General features: G+C 37.8%; 1 protein-coding gene across 2 annotated transcripts in view; it reads left to right on the top strand.

The window, feature by feature from the left end:
- The window catches only part of LOC134537076 (chondroitin sulfate synthase 1), a 143,380-nt gene that overhangs the window by 110,943 nt on the left and 15,985 nt on the right, over positions 1–16,452 (top strand). For both annotated transcript variants that reach the window (XM_063377323.1, XM_063377314.1), the window contains exons 5-7: positions 5,347–5,464; positions 8,872–9,029; positions 12,840–13,041. In XM_063377323.1, coding sequence (XP_063233393.1) covers positions 5,347–5,464; positions 8,872–9,029; positions 12,840–13,041 — 478 coding nt within the window. The remainder of the gene's footprint in view (positions 1–5,346; positions 5,465–8,871; positions 9,030–12,839; positions 13,042–16,452) is intronic.

Raw genomic sequence — 16,452 nt, 5'->3', positions numbered from 1 at the left:
TTAGTGTGATTATAGTTCAAACTCTAAAGTATAACAACAAATAATAAAATTTGACCAAGTGCGATTCTGACTCGAGCTAAGCGTCGCAAAGCGTGGTGGTGCGGAACCTTTGGTGCGCGATTCTGACTCGTACTTGAACGTTTTTTTTAGGTTAAATTTAATTGTTGAACAACGGGGGAAACCGCGGGGCGCAGCTAGTTAAGATATAAATTGTCCACTTCAGTTACTGAAAGGGTTAACGCATCTTACGTCTTCAAAACGTCATCATCAAAACTATGGTCTAGATTACCTTTTTTAATCCCTACAATTATTATATAATTTATAGGGGAGTTTTCTGGTTGGAAAAATAAGTTGGGGGGGGGGGGTTAGTCTCCCCTTGGCCCCGTCCATAGAATGAAGGTATGTTGAACGAGCACGGGGTATAGCATGTTTCATGTAATTTGTCTCAAAGTTGACAGTTCTGTAAAGTTGTACCAATTGTCGAATTACCCTTCTGCGTCAGCGGTTATGTGAATATCGTTTGTAAACAAATTAGTAATGTTGGAAGTGTTTGTAAACACGAATTATTTGATGCTTTACATGTGAAATGACATTTGTGAAATGACTACTACTGTTGCTACGTTCTGAAAACTTTCAAGTTTTAAAATAATTTAATTACACAGATATAGCTAATATTTTCTGGTGCATACATTGGCTTTAATCACCTAATTTTATCCCTGTAGCTGTTGTTTGGTTTATTGTTGCTTTTCCATACCCTTAAATAACGGTAAGATTAATATACGAGTGAAATATTAAGTGTGTTTGTGACATCATGTTGTTTCTCTCTTGTTGTGCTTACTTCCAGAAGGAATCTGACCATGGTGAGGCTATCCACTATATTATTTCAGAAGAGAAAATGCAGTAGAATCCAGTAGGTTCTTGCTTGTAACATCTTCTTGCTTGTAAAACAATTTCTTTACAATTTTATCCCTTTTTTCCATGTGTGAAAGGCATTCTTTCCTAGATGTAATATTTCATGTAATAATGGTTTCTGCATGTAAATTCGCATGATAAGCTTAAAAATGGTAAAATTATTCTTTATTTTTGCATAGTGATTGTCATCTAATTAAGTTGTCACGTACTGAATGATATCAAACAACAAATTTCAAGGAGTATTGTGTAAAATCGTATTTTAATTTTAATTTATATACCTTAGAATAATGCTCTAATAGAAGCGAATATATCCCAGCAGCACTTAATTTGCCTTGGGTTTTGTTACATGATGGATATTGTATAATTAAGCGCACATGTTTAAATAGCCCCAGAAGAAAAAAATGATTATCTTATAAGTAGAGACCTGCAAAATTCGCGGATTCATTTCGTGATATGCTACAATTCAAATAATTATACATTAGCGCTGCTTCTGCAATTGGTTCACTGTTAATCTAAAGTAATGAGAGCCAATTAGAGACCCTCGCTCAAAGAAGTGTCGAATCACAGACACTCGGTCGAGACGACTCACAAGTCAGCAGCCAATGAGCAGGTGGCATTTGCCCGTGTGTGTAGAGTGTAGTAGAGTCTATCCTGGAGGTCATTGAATCCGCGAATTTCGCAGGTCTCTACTTATAAGTAACTATCTAACCAAAGACCATTGCTGAGGTCATCTTATTTTTTTGAACGGTGTTGTGCCTCCCATCTCTAATGAACTCGTCGACTAAACTTAAAAGCCATATAAAAAAAAGTTTCTTATAGCTATTTATAATTCCTTGAAATCAAAATAGTTTTTACACATTCATAGCTTCACCAATCTCATACCACGTATTGCTGCATAGTTGAATTTTCTAAATTCTGTTCCATTCACAGCTGTGGAACCGTGCCGCGACTGCTGCTGATGTCAGAAGCACTTTCCTGCGGTTAATGGACTTGAAAAACTTTTTTTTTTAATTTGTGTGTGCAGTGACCGGCCGCGTGTTTGCTTTCTCTCGGGTCCCGTTCTGCCAGGTCGCCTAGAGCCCGCATTTTCCTGTGAAGGCCCCCACACACGATCAGTCCTGACTGCCAGTTCAGTCACAGGCGGAACTGTCGTGTGTGAGCCAGGACGGTGGACTGATCAGTTGGAACTGATGGCTTTCCGTCAAATCGGACTGTGAGCTCTAGATCCTTCAGCCGTGAGTGGGAACAGCGTCTCGCCATTCCAAACCGTCAGACCATCAGTACACCAGCTGTGTGTCGTGGAATATATCTTTTATACACTTTTTGGTTAATTTTCTATTTCTTCCCTAAGTTTCTTCCATATTCTACGATGAGATGACACATCCAACAGCAACCATAAGACTGATCGTGCGTGGGGAAAGCTTCAGTTCAGACCGTACTGTCAGTTTGGACTGCTCGGTCGGAACGGAGCACCTGTGCAGAGGGCCTCAGTTGAGTCCAAACTGTCAGTTCGGGCTGAGCAGTCCGGCCTGGGAGCTGGACTGATCGTGTGTCGCTCTGTGCTCGTTGTCGCGCTGCACGTCGCGTGTCTGCGGCGCGCACATCCCAGTCGTCAGCGCCACAAAGTGGCGGACACGACACACCTTCCGATAAGGAAAATGAAAAGTTCTCTTTCCATCGCTTCGTGGGCGCGACATTATTGAAATGGGCGTCAGAATTTTGTTTTCAAAAGACTGTTTTACTGGGTCGTTCGCAAGACATTTGTAGAGGTATTTTTTATTATTTTTTCTGTGTGAAATATATTAAATTGCTCACGCACAGTGATATTGTCAACTGAATTTTAAGTTTGAATTTAACACGTTTCTATCAAACGCATCAATAAAAAACCCTGCAAGATCTGATGTATGTCGTATAATTGGCGTGTAAGTAATGGCAAGAAACATTACCTATACCTATATATGTTACGGGTAATTCTAGAAGAAGAAGCTAATTAAGTTTACCCGGGCTAACTTAGCATTATCCAGGTTTCTTGGGTAAAGTTCGACTAAAAATTGAAATAAATTTTGATTCGGCGTTTAACCCTGTACACATTAGGTCTACCCAACGCTGACTGGGTAATATTAGAAAAACCAAATGATTGATAACTCTAGTTTCGATGATACCTTAACTAACTAACCTAACGTGCTCAAAAATGACGCAAACCCCAACATTACCCATCCATCATTGGGTAAACCTGGGTGTACACTAATAATCGCCAAAATCAAATTTATTTCAGTTATTATTCTAACTTAACCCAACAAACTTTGATAATGCTATGTTAATGCGGGTAAACTTAGGTTTACTTTTTCTTGATCCATGCATAATCGATTATATTTGGTTTGTTGCGCGGGCGAGAACCGCGTGCTGCAATACTACGCGATATGTTGCTGTCGCATCGCAGATCTACGTCTCGAAATCTGGCATCTTCACTGTAAATTATTAACTGTTGTTTACCACTTGCTTGAAACAAGCCTTAACTATACAGAAATAAACAAAACTGAAACGTAAGAACTAGGTAAGTGCATATAATACGTTAATGTGTGTAAATTATAAATTTCAGAAAGCCAGGGTTAAAAGTAAACTAATTACCAGCATTTTAACTCCTTCACTTTAAAAGACTAAAATAGTAAAAAAAAGTATGAATTCTTGCAAAATGGTGTTGTTTTTGTTCCGGTTCCTACCGACAAGTTGCACGAGCGAGCGGCGAGCTCGTTTGTGTTCGGAACTGATCGGCAATGTGACTTCATTTCAGTGAATCTTAGGGTTAGTTTATAAACCACGTAAGGAACGCAACGACGCAACAGCGCAACAAGAAACCAATGCGATAAAGTCACAGTCGTTTATAAACAAGTTGCAAGACGTCACCAACCCTTTAAATTAAAAATGTAAAACAGTAGAAAACATATTTTTACCACGGGCTTCCTTTAATAACACATAATATCACGAAAACAAAAGAAATGGTCAATAATTTGTGTAAATGTATGTAAAGTATATAATAAATTTAATATAATGGACTTCTATGCATATAACGTATATGCACATAACGTCTGCGTCTTTTAAAAGCTTTCGGATCACTTCTCTTTAAATATAGCCATTGTAAACGCAAGCAAGTTGGAAGTTGAACAACACTTACGTTGCGCTATTGCGCGTAGTTTATAAACTGGTACTCTAAAGCTTGGTGCACAATTGAAAAAAATAAGAGTAACAGTAACAGTAGATCGTGCGCACAAGATTTGGCCGCCATTTTTTAGAACCTACTGATTCACAATAGCGCATAGGACGTTCGTGTGCACGGGAGACAGGGAAATGATTACAGACTCATGGCGAAACAACCAATGAGAGTAGAGTAGGAAGCCATTTTGGCGGGACTAGAGAACTGTTTATATTTATCAATCATATTGTGGCAATAAATTGTTAAGAGATATTTCAATCCTCATGTGTAATTCCTACTTTACAAATTAATTAATGCTATTATTTATAAAACACTAGCAAAATGCTAAATAAAAAAATGTGTCGTGGTTAGAATGGTTAACTAATTTTTTTATAAACTTTACTTATTTATATGCTGAAAAAACTGTGCTCACAAATTGCTGCGTTAGATGTTACGGGATAATCATTATTTGGTTGTTAATTTAGTTTCTTACATTGCCAACAGATGTCACATACTTCGCGAAATTTAATTTGGTTGAAATTTACAGTAATTGTGAACCAATTTCAAAACACGTTCGGTGCACAATCGTTCGCATGACCTGCGCATGTGTTTTGACGTGACAACGTCTAATAAATCGTTGAACGCCGGCTGCACTCACGTAAAAGTGTCCCGTTACGCACATTGTTCCGTTACGCTGTGTCCCGTTACGCTCATTGTACGCTTGCGCCGCATCTATCTCTCTTCCACTCGATCGGAACAGCCATCGTTTCGAGGCACATTAAACTTGAAACACTCCCATTCGTTTCCTACTTTTCCTATCATAGTCCTATCCTTAACAGAATACCACAGATTGGAAGAAGTTAAATAGCAAACATGTATAAAAGTTATAGTTAAAATAATCTCTTCGTTAAAGTAATAAACATATTTTAATTTATGAGTGCAAATGAAAGTAATTTTATCAATTAAATTGTAGATTTCATTTCACTCCTTCTTTGTATCCATACAAAATAGTGATAATTCAATAAAAATGATTCAATTTTATTCATTAAAGTATGCAATCATTTCATCAATGTTTTGTTATGACGTTGTCACGTTAAACTATCGCCCGTAAACCGACTTTACAGACAACCAATTTTTTTTTTAATTTGTAAACCCAGCCTGGAATGTGATTCCCACTGTAGCGTGGCTTGCCCGCCCGGCCCTGGAACTCGGCTGGAGCGTGTGTGTGGTTGGCTGTGCCGCAGGGACTGAAGATACAGGAGCTGCAGCGCCAGGCCTCGCTGCTGCGGCGGCAGATCGCAGCGCGCGCCGCCGACCTGGGGGAGGCGCGGCCCGAGCCCCACTCGCAGGAGGCCATCCTCAGTGCGTAACGAGATCAACCATTCGCCAGTATTATTGTAGTTACCAACATTCCTGTGAGAAAAAAAAAAGTGTTCTGAAATTTGACCTTACTGTGGAAAAAAAAAGGGGGCAAATGTGTTTTTCGTCCATTCCCTCCCCCCTCCCCCTTCTCCACAAGGAATCGCCTGTCGGGCGTTTCCGTCGTTGCTCGGAAACATCCTGTTTCTAGACTTGATTGGCACTCGCCCACGGGAAGCCTACGATTCATTGAAGTTGAGTCAGACGTCCGAACCGCTCGTTCGTGCAATTCTTGGTCTGAATTAAAAAAAATATGGGCACGTGTACTTATGTACGCGCGTTACGAGTTGTACTTTCTTGCCGAAATATAAGTTTAACTCTTATTTTGTAAGACAATAATTAATAGAAATAAAATAATATAAAGATTGGAGTTATATTATAAAGTATAAGTTCAATCAAATCAAAAAAATTATATACTCAGTATTCAATATTAATGTAAACACGTGTATAAAATTTACTACTTAATTTAGTAAAAATAATGGAGATACATTTTAATTAAAAATGAAAATCAATAAATATGATGTATTTATTCTAATTTATTAATTTTAATAATTAATTAAATAATAATGCAATAATTTCTGATTTATAATGCAAATAACTTATACATATGGGAACATAACCACACTTACGTAAATATATTTAAAAATACACATAAAAAAGTTTATATAAACACAATTTCTATCACTAATATACATGGTAATTAAATGTTTTTAATTATATAGACCAGTCACTAAAGTATGTTATTTAAAAGCACATATATACCTAATTTTTTAGTTTTATGTAACATTTTTCATTCTGTGAAAATTTCACTGCATGGTGCGCGCGCATCGTCAACTTTCACTCATAATTTTTTTCATAACGAGCCTAAAGAAGTATAACTTCAAAAACACCCAATTTTTTTTTTTACGATTTTAGAATGTTTAATGTTTGCCTATGTAACCTAACTAACTTTTAATTTAAATTACTATCACCTAGACATGTGAAAACGTACCCTCCCGAAAGAAAAATAAAAACGAGTTTTTGGCGCGAAGATAATTTACGTAACATGAAAACCTACTTTTAATTTTTTACAACAGCAAATACACAACGTGCAATAATAATAATAAGTAATAATAATATCGAAATAAGCACGAACGGACGTCTGACTTCATGTCAGTGAATCATGGCTCATCGTGCTCGGCCACGCCGTCTTCCTGTTTCAGCAGCCCTGGCATCATTGGGCCGCCAGGTTTATTTGTGCATCACGCACAGCATAAACGTTTATTCTAGAATGGCGTTAAGCTAGTTAAAAGCACGCTGTCCTGTTGAACTGAAGTATGAGGCAAAGCAAACTTTCTCAGGCGCGCACACACACACACGTTTGCAGGATGAGATCTTCCAAGCCGCCGTGATAAACGTCACCATTAAACACGCTTACTTGTGTGAGTGGGTGGAGGTGGGGGACCTGGCAAAACTTGAACATACAGTCAGTTCTTGCACGTGGACGTTAAAATGAAAAGGACGCTATTATATGAAAACCTCGGATGTAAACAGTGGTATAAAATACTCTCTAAATGTTAAAGAAGTCACTGAGAACAAAAAAAATTTTATGGAGCATTGTTTGTTATATTTTTCTAAGACTGTTTACGCCCTTATCTTAACTTAGAAAGTTAGAAACCGTCACAATCAAAACTTGAAACATAAATTTTATTCTTTTATAGTCTATTATTAGTAATTCCATATAATAATAACTTCTAAAGTGTGCGAAAACCTTAAAGTATTAAATGTTTAATGAATTTTAACAAGTATTTTAATAAAATTCCTTGCCGAAAATCAGGTCTAAACCTGAAGCTAAGGAGGTTTTCAAGTCCTTTTCTCTTTTAACGGAGTTGTTTCTGATTGTTTAAAATTTCCCTGTGTTTCGTGCTACCATCTGCGGAAGATGGTGGCAAGCAACGTTAATGATTCAGGCAGCGAATTGTAGCGGCAGGCGCAGAACGTAAGTGTGTGATTCACGTCTAGAAATTTTGGTATGTACTTGATAAGCGAATATTTTATATATCAGTATATTTATCACGCTCGATAATTATTGTAAAGAATTCTACTTAAAATTTTGTGTGAGTTTCGTATTGTAAGTTTGTTTGCAACATGAACAGCATGAGAACACATTAATTTGCTCGTTACTGAGGTTAGATATTTACCCATCACTGGCGAGTAAGTGAAAGATTCGCTCACTTTTTGTTTTGTTTGTTGGCTAGCAGCAAGATGATAACATCCATAACTCATGTCGAACTTCAAGGTTATTAGACGTGGCTTATGACAATAGAGGGCATCTCTGTCATTGTGGTCCTGCAACTACCCTTGGGTCGTGTGTAAATTCTAGCCTGCAGCCTCAACATTTTTCAAGTATTTTTACATTGACAATCAAAACATAATTCAAATGAGGCTCCCGCATCTGGATCCGGGTCGTGGAGTAGTAGCCGGACGTCCGCCATTTTGGATTGTGCTGTCACGGCGGCCATCTTGGATGAAATTGACCTTTGACCTTGACCTTACCTTGACCCTGATTCCACGACGCAGAGCCACGCACAGGAGCACATTTTATAGACAACTCACTAGTTCTGCTGAAATTACATGGCCAAGAATACAAAACATTTAGTTTTAAATCACACGTAAAATCAATGTATTTTTGAGAACACTATTGTCAGCATACAGTGACAATTTTTTTTATTCCTGTCATGCCAAATGTATTAGGTAAATTTATTGAACATTTGCATTATATTGTATGAAAAACAAGTCCTTGCTCATAAATGTTGCTAAGAAAATAAACATTAAGGTTATATTAAGAGTTAAAGTTCAGGAAAGTGTTTATATTTTCTTAAAAATAATTATTTATGGTTACATTCCTGCAATGTACTTATTATAATCATAATTTGTTATAGTTATTGAAAATCCAATATTTGAAGTGAAACTTCTTTACAGCCAGTAGGCTAAGTTGAGGTGGTGATGTTATCAGGGCATAAAGAAAAGTGCAACACAAATTTATGTTTAATATTTTAGCCCTCAAATTACTTTCCAAAAATACAGATACAGCAGCAGCGCTCAATGGCATCCATGATGGCAAACTTGCGTTCTCACACCTTTGCATAATTGCACACCTGAAGACTTGCACGCTTGCAGACTCGCAGACTTGCACACGCACGTACTTGCACACATTCTTATACACTAGCATGTACTCTTGTATACTTGCACACTTGTACAAGTGATTCAAATATTTGTGTACCCTAAAAATTTCCTATCCTTCTATATGTGAATTTTTACTTCTAATGCAACTGGCGGCCGTGCACCCATTTTGTTTGATTAATGCTCAGGTGCAGAGCCAGGCCTCAACAAGTTCTGGCCTCGTGCCGAAGAGGATGTGCTCAGCTGGGATTTCATCTCTCGCTCCATCTTCTCAGCAAGAAACACGAACCCTCGCCGTCGACTGGAGACCCCGATGAGGGAAGGCCTCGAAGATGTCACCAGAGAGGTAAGGAGCCCTAGGTAAACTTTGACAGGTTATTTCACCATTTGAGCCATGTGATAGAGTGAAGTTAGAGAAATAAGTCTCAATTATGTACATAACTTTTGATATACCATGGAATCTTGGGGGGGGGGGGGGGGGGGGAGGTGTTGCCACGGGTTGGGGTGTTACTTCTCGTTAACAATGAAGCCATTAGAGACAGACATAGTTAATAGTAAGTAAAGAGTAAGGAGATGAATTGAATCATATGGTGTTGATTTGAAACAGATGGAAAACTTAAAGTATTGGAGAGAAATGGTAAAATAAAAGAGGCAATTGCAGGGAGATGTATTCTACAGGTATGTGAGGAATTTTGTATGGAGGATGGAGGTGCATTAAAAATGAAAACTAGTGTTATACAATGCTTACTATGTGCCCATAGTCACTTATGTGGCAGACACTTGGGCTTTAGACAAGGGAGACATTTTAAATATAAGAACAAAAGGTATGAAATTTATGAGGAGTATTTATGAGGCGAGATGGGACCAGGGTTGAGATGGTGCAAGCAAGAGAAGCCAAAATGAGATGATATGGCCATGTCCAGGGAGACTCCCAATGAAAATTATGGAGTTGAAGTATAAATAAAAAAGGCCCCAAGGAAGATCAAGAAGGATATGGGAAGAACAGATAGTTAAAGGAGTGCAGGAGAGAGGAGAAAAATGTAACAAGTGAAGGAGGAATGGTGCAGGGACAGATAAAGCTGGAGGCATTTTACTTGGCTGACCCGGCCGCATTTGGAAGCAGTTGATGATGATGATGATTAATAAAATTAATTAATAAAATTAGAGGAACTGGAGAATGGCCAAAACTAAGGAACCATTCCAGCATCTGCTTCAAGTGATTTAAAGAATCTGTGGAAAAACTGAAATCGAGCTGGATGAACTGGCATTCGAAACGAGCCATCTCGAATGCGAGGTCAACTATTTAACGTTGAACTACCTTACTCGGTTCAGAGAATCAAGAGAGATGTAATGTGTTGCTTTGCTGCCTAATTATTAACATTCAGGGAATGGTATCTGTACCTCAATTCACTTTGGGATGAGACAATGTTTTTTAATAGTATACTTTCAGGGTGTTCACCACTTAAAATAATACAGTGCACTGGCAAGCAAATTCTGAGACAAAGGCCTTTGAAAATTTAAGCATAGTTTATATACTAGTTAAGTTTCACTCTGGCCAGCAGCACAGTGGCCTATGTTAACTGCCCAGATGCTTGGGGTTTCGATTCTCATTGAGTGTCACTTTTTTAAAGAATTTAATTTATTTTGAATAAATCTTATGTGTGCAAATTTTTGTTTTAAATATAAATAATTATTTTTTGTTTATTTTTAATTATCAACTATTATTTGATATTTGAATTACAGTAGAAATCCAATCTTTAAAATATAAAATAATAATGGGTGTAGTAATAATAATAGTGCCAGTTAATTCTTAAATGAGTAAAGTATATTTTTCAACATTTTTCAACAACATTGTGTTGTTAAACAATCATATTTTATTTATTGTGCAAGATGCCAAAATAAATGTTTGTTTATTTTTTTTTAATGATAATTATCATCCAATGTTCCTGTTTGTAAAACATAATAATATATAAATAAAATTATACCTTTTTAATTACTATAAACACATTTTATAACTAATATTATTATACCCATTTATAGTTTATATTTGAATACTGTTATTTACATATCAAGTAACATCATATATATATATATATATATATATATATATATATATATATATATATATATATACACATATATCCCAATAAATGAAATAAAATATTTATATTTGAAAACAGTATAATTATTAAAAAACCTGTGACTATCAGTCAGCAAGAATTGAAACCCGAGCATCTGGGCAGCAAGCAAGTACTTACCACCTAGACTGCTGCGCTACTGACCAGTGGCTTGGAATTGGCTGGCCAGTGGCTGGCAGTGTGCTTTATTATTTTAAAGAGTGAACAACACCCTTAAGTTAAGTAAGTATAATACTAATACACAGTCTCATCCCAAAGTAAATTTCCCAAGTCGTACGCTCTGCTCGCTAGGTCCTGTTCAAATGTACCTGAAGTATATACATACTTGTATGTACTTGTCAATGAAAGTGACGACACGAGGGCTGTTCAAATTGGAAGTAAAATATGCAGATATGCAAGTACAGTAAATGAATCTTTGTACTTTCAGTTAAGAAAATTTCACAATATCAAAATGCTCTTCGTACATTAGTTTTAAGTGAACATTTTGGTAATGTAGTCTCTTAACATAATGTTCAATTTTTATTTGACCACATCTACCATATTTAATGAAATAAATAATAACTTCTGCTCGTAACAGGGGTAGGGGAAGGGAAGGAGAATCGGTAGGGCTCACTTACTCTTCCCTTCCAGTGCAGTGGCCGGTGATAGCAGTAAGACTCCCAGGCTTTTAGCTAACCTGCTTTCAGATAAGAAAAAAAATGGTGGCTAAGGGGGGGGGGGGGGTTAGAACCCCTAACCCCCCCCCCTCCTTGCTTGCAATATATGGTGATATTTCACAACATTTTCGGCATCAATTTAAAATATGTTTATGGTCTGGTTTCTCAGATTTTTCGCTCCAAGTTTCCTTTTCTCTTTACTGTTGTAGTTTTCAGATAAGAGTTCTTAAAGGCATTGAACATATTCAGCAGTCTACTTTTTTCTGTTTTATTTTTAATCTATTTAACCATACAAGTCTTATCACAGAACGGTATTGAAGATGTCAAAATATAAGTTATTTGTTACAAATACAACTGTATGGACATAAATGTTAAACAGTAATACAGATACGAAAATAACCTATCGAGAAAAATATAGATACAAGTACGTCTATACCCAGATAATGGTAAAACAGTTATACAGGTACGACCACAGTCGTATTACTCTCCTCCAACCAAGGAGATCCAGGTTCGACTTCCTGTGGGATCGGACACAGATTTTTCACACGTGGGAAACCTGATGAGGGCATTTTCGTGAGACACCCAGTTTCCTCCCAGCTGTTCATTCCTGCAGTGCTCCATTAGTATCTCGTCACCTCTCATTTTCTGTGATGAATCCAGTGTCAGTCAGCCAAACATCATAAGTAATTTTTTTTTATTCAGGAGTTTTTCTATCTGTTTTTAATATAAAATAAATGAATTTAATTTTTTGAAACATACATTTTTTTTTAATACAATCTTCATATTATGGGCTATTTGTAAAAAGTTAGGCTAGTGTTCATAATTAAAATTTTTACCCGACTAATAGTGCCAATGATGCTCACTATAAGTTCATTTTCTTGGTTTCCACAACTGTGTCACGTATACAAAATAGTTTCTATAGTCGATTTTTTTTAAATTTCACAAAAACTATAAGACAGCAACAAAAGAAATTGCATTCAACATTGTGAAGCATAGCCTTAAACCCTAATCAATCAATTAATTATTAATTAATACATATATTGCATATTTCAGGTTGCTTATTTAGTAAGCAGATGCAGATTGGGGTTCCTTACGAAGTGGACTCCAAGCTCCAAGCTCCCGACCCGAGCATGGTTGAAACTTTATGCCCCGACCAACTCTTTCTTCTTGTCCTGTATTGAACCTGTCTGCTTAGTGCTTGCACTGTTTTTTTATCCCTGCATGAATGTGCCCAGGGTTTTCCCTGTGTCTATGCAGGTTTTACCTGGGACCAACTTAACTAGTCATAGTTTATATTTAAGATAGAGGAGTTAAGTGGCTGCCGTGGCTGGCCAATCCTCTCCTCACCTTGGTTCGTTGCAGGTGATGGACATGATCAACTTGTACTCAAAGCAGCGCGGGCGGGTGATTGAGTTCCGCGAGGTCCTGTACGGCTACCACCGGCTGGACCCGGTGCACGGCTCGGACTACATCCTCGACCTGCTGCTGGTGTACAAGAAGTACCGCGGCCGCAAGATGACGGTGCCGGTGCGCCGCCACATCTATGTGCAGCGACCGTTCACAGGTGAGTGGGGGGAAGTGCTTTTCGTAAACTGAACCCACTCGGATATCTTGAGCAGTTTTCAAATTGTGTGGTTCCTACTGAACCTCTGCACACCGTATGTATGCCCAGGTAGGTGAGGGTCTCAATGCTGCACTTGAAAAAATTCACTAAAGCCAAAAATGCAACATTAAGAAAACGGGTGAAAATTAGGGTAGTTTATAATACATGAAAACTTGAAATTAAAAACTTAAAATTTTTTTTTTCGTTATCTGTCTTCTTTACATCATCTATGTTTTTCAAAATGCAATTAAAATTCTCGATGTAGTGAAACAGATTACTGCCTTACACCTTTAGGCCCGTTCTATGATGTTAACTTATGTAAGCAGAGACAGATCACGTAAACGAAGACGGATATGTAAACGGAGCCGAATCTCCAGGAACATGTCATTATCACTTCTGCTTCTTCCACAGTTCATGGAAACATAACAAATGGTAATCAATGAGATTGAATTTAAAGGTTACAAAATATTAATTTTATTAAACTTCGAAACCATAGCACCAGCAGAATTGACATAAATAATCAAAATAAACTACAAAGAGATAATACGTTCTTTAAATGATTTTTGCAATGATAAATTTTTATTTAATACAATTTCTTAAACATACGCAATTGCAGTTTTGCACTGTTTGTCATTGGAAAAATTCAAGAATGCAAATTAAGAAATAAACAGTAAACATAAACCCACAGAGAACAAGCCTAAATCAGCTATTTCAAACAGATAATCCCAACGATGTACCTAATAAGGTATTATGGACAACACAGCGATGGCAGCACAGACAAACACATTCATACTTTAATATCAGACATCACAAAAATTCCATGTAAAGAATTAAGTCACGAAAAAAATTAAAACAGCATAGACAAACACAGTACGTTAACAACGTCGAGACAGTTTCAACTATAACAGTAAATGCAGGTAGACAACAAAACCTGGATAATGCAACAAATATACGAACACAACAATGAAGATAAAAAGATATTATGGACAACACAATGATAACAACATGGGCGAACACAGTAGGTTTCCTATGGCAAAACAAACTGTTTGTGTCTGATGACCGGAACAGATGCCAGTTCCAGAAACAAAACAACACAATAAAAATAGTGTTTTCGTTCCGCTGCTACCTAATGATTTGCCAGGGTTGGGACACAGAATTGAAAAGGCTATTGCTTCCATTACTCCAGACTTGTTAACCAAAGTGTGAGAAGAATATGACTTTAGGCTGATGTGTTCCGTATAACTAAAGGTGCACATAGGTATTAAACACTTGTAAGAAAAACTAGTTTAGTTTACTTTTCATTTATGTTTAATTTGTTGTAAATAGTCTAAATTAAAATGTTTTAATATACCATTGAAACTGAGACATTCGTTTGCGAACATTCTGTAGTTAAAAAAGGACATTTTATGGACATGGTAGGCCTATATCATTTTTTAATACAACAGTGTTTGTAAAACAGAAAAAAATATCAGTATATCACAGAAATTCGTAAATATTATGTCTAAAAACTTAAAATGCGGAGCAAGATTGTCTCAACTTCCCCCCCCCCCCCTTCCCCTATTATCAGGCAATCAAAATTGATTATATTGAAATACTTAATTGCTAGCATAAATTTTATTTTTAAGATAATTTTTGTTCTGTCATTTGTTAAAAGCTTTGTGTGAACGTATTATTGAACATTACAATTTTTTCAATTTTCCCTGTACATTAACATGTGAGTACACAATTTTCCAGCACCATTAAAATTTGAAAATCCATTATTATTATTATTATTATTCATTAAAAGATGGTACCTATGTACTTTAAGATGTTCTAACTGTGTTGCTGTGATTTTAGCAGAAACTGTCGAATTAGCAGATGGTTTTTGTTATGTCTTTATTACATAACATCACTACACACTTCATACAGCTTCTCTCGTACACTCAGTAATACATCTCGCCATTACTCTGCCACTTACACACACTACCAACCTTCCCAAGCTTATCTCATATTTCCCTACACCACATCTCCCTTTCTTTATATAACAACAAACAAAATTCATTTCATCTCTACACTACCTCTCTGTATAATGAAAAGCTAAAGGTACCCTTTCCTATGTGTCACTTCACAAGTCCAATCTTTTTGGTTGTAAGATTCTGCGGCCACTTCTTGTCCTGAGTCCCTCCTTCCGTGTTTGCTCGTTTCCCGGAAATCCTAGGAATGGTGCACCTTGTGGGGACTGGCTGTCTAGCTCTAAGGATCTTTGCAGTGGTGGAGCTTCTGCGGGCTGACTGGCTTGCTGCGCCTTCTCTGAACTCTGCATCTTCTCGCTTGTCTTCCCATCCGCCGTATGTAGTGGTTGCGACGTATCTCTCATATCCCTTATGCTCTGTCCCGATACCTTTATGAGCTGTCTTCTATTTCTTCGAATGGTGCTGGAGTTGCTAACCACTTGGTAAGATCTAGGATACACGGTCGAGCCCTGGATTGTGCCGTACCGCTTCATGTCTGGTATCCACACTTGTATACCTTGCTGCAGCGGTTCCAGCTCTTTAGCTCCATGTCGCCTATCAAAGTTCCTCTTGCTGCGCTCCTTTAGATGACCATCCCGCGCCTGAATTGCTCGCAACGTTCGCTGGTCCCATTGTGGTGTTAAACTAGTTGACGACACCGGTAGGGTGGTCCTCAGCTTCCTGCCGAACAACAGCTCTGCTGGCGAAAATCCATTCTCCAGTGGTGTGGCTCTATATGCAAGTAATCCCAGATTCGGATCCTTTGACTTGGACAGGATCTTCTTTGCCACTGCTACGGCACTCTCCGCTTCTCCGTTGGATTGGGCGAATCGTGGGCTGGATGTGAGATGCGTGAAACCATATTCCTTGGCGAACCGTTGAAACTCCACTGACGTAAACTGCGTACCACCATCACTGCGCACTGTCTCGGGAATGCCATGCCGTGCAAAAATGTTTTGTAACCTCGCAACCACCGCCTCTGACGTCATCCGGTCCAGGCGTACGACTTCCATGTATCTTGAATAGTAGTCTTGCACCACTAAATACCGAACGCCGTGCATTTCCATAATGTCCATTCCCACTAATGACCACGGTCGCTCTGGTAATGGTGTTGGCAAGAGGGGTTCAGCCCTCTGCTGTCGCTGCTGTATACATTGGGTGCACCTCTCAACTAGCCTTTGAATGTCGTGGGATATGCCAGGCCACCATAACGCCTCTTTAGCTCGTCGCCTGCATTTAGCGATACCCATGTGTCCCTCATGGATTCTGTCTAACATGTTGGATCGCAAGACTTCGGGTATAAATATTCTTGGGCCATACATGATCAGTCCGCTCTGATATGTGAGTTGAGCCCTGTGAGCCCAAAATGCCGAATTCTTAT

The sequence above is a fragment of the Bacillus rossius genome, chromosome 1, assembly GCF_032445375.1.
Source record: "Bacillus rossius redtenbacheri isolate Brsri chromosome 1, Brsri_v3, whole genome shotgun sequence".
Lineage (NCBI taxonomy): Eukaryota > Metazoa > Arthropoda > Insecta > Phasmatodea > Bacillidae > Bacillus > Bacillus rossius.
This window is presented reverse-complemented; position numbering and strand designations above follow the sequence as displayed.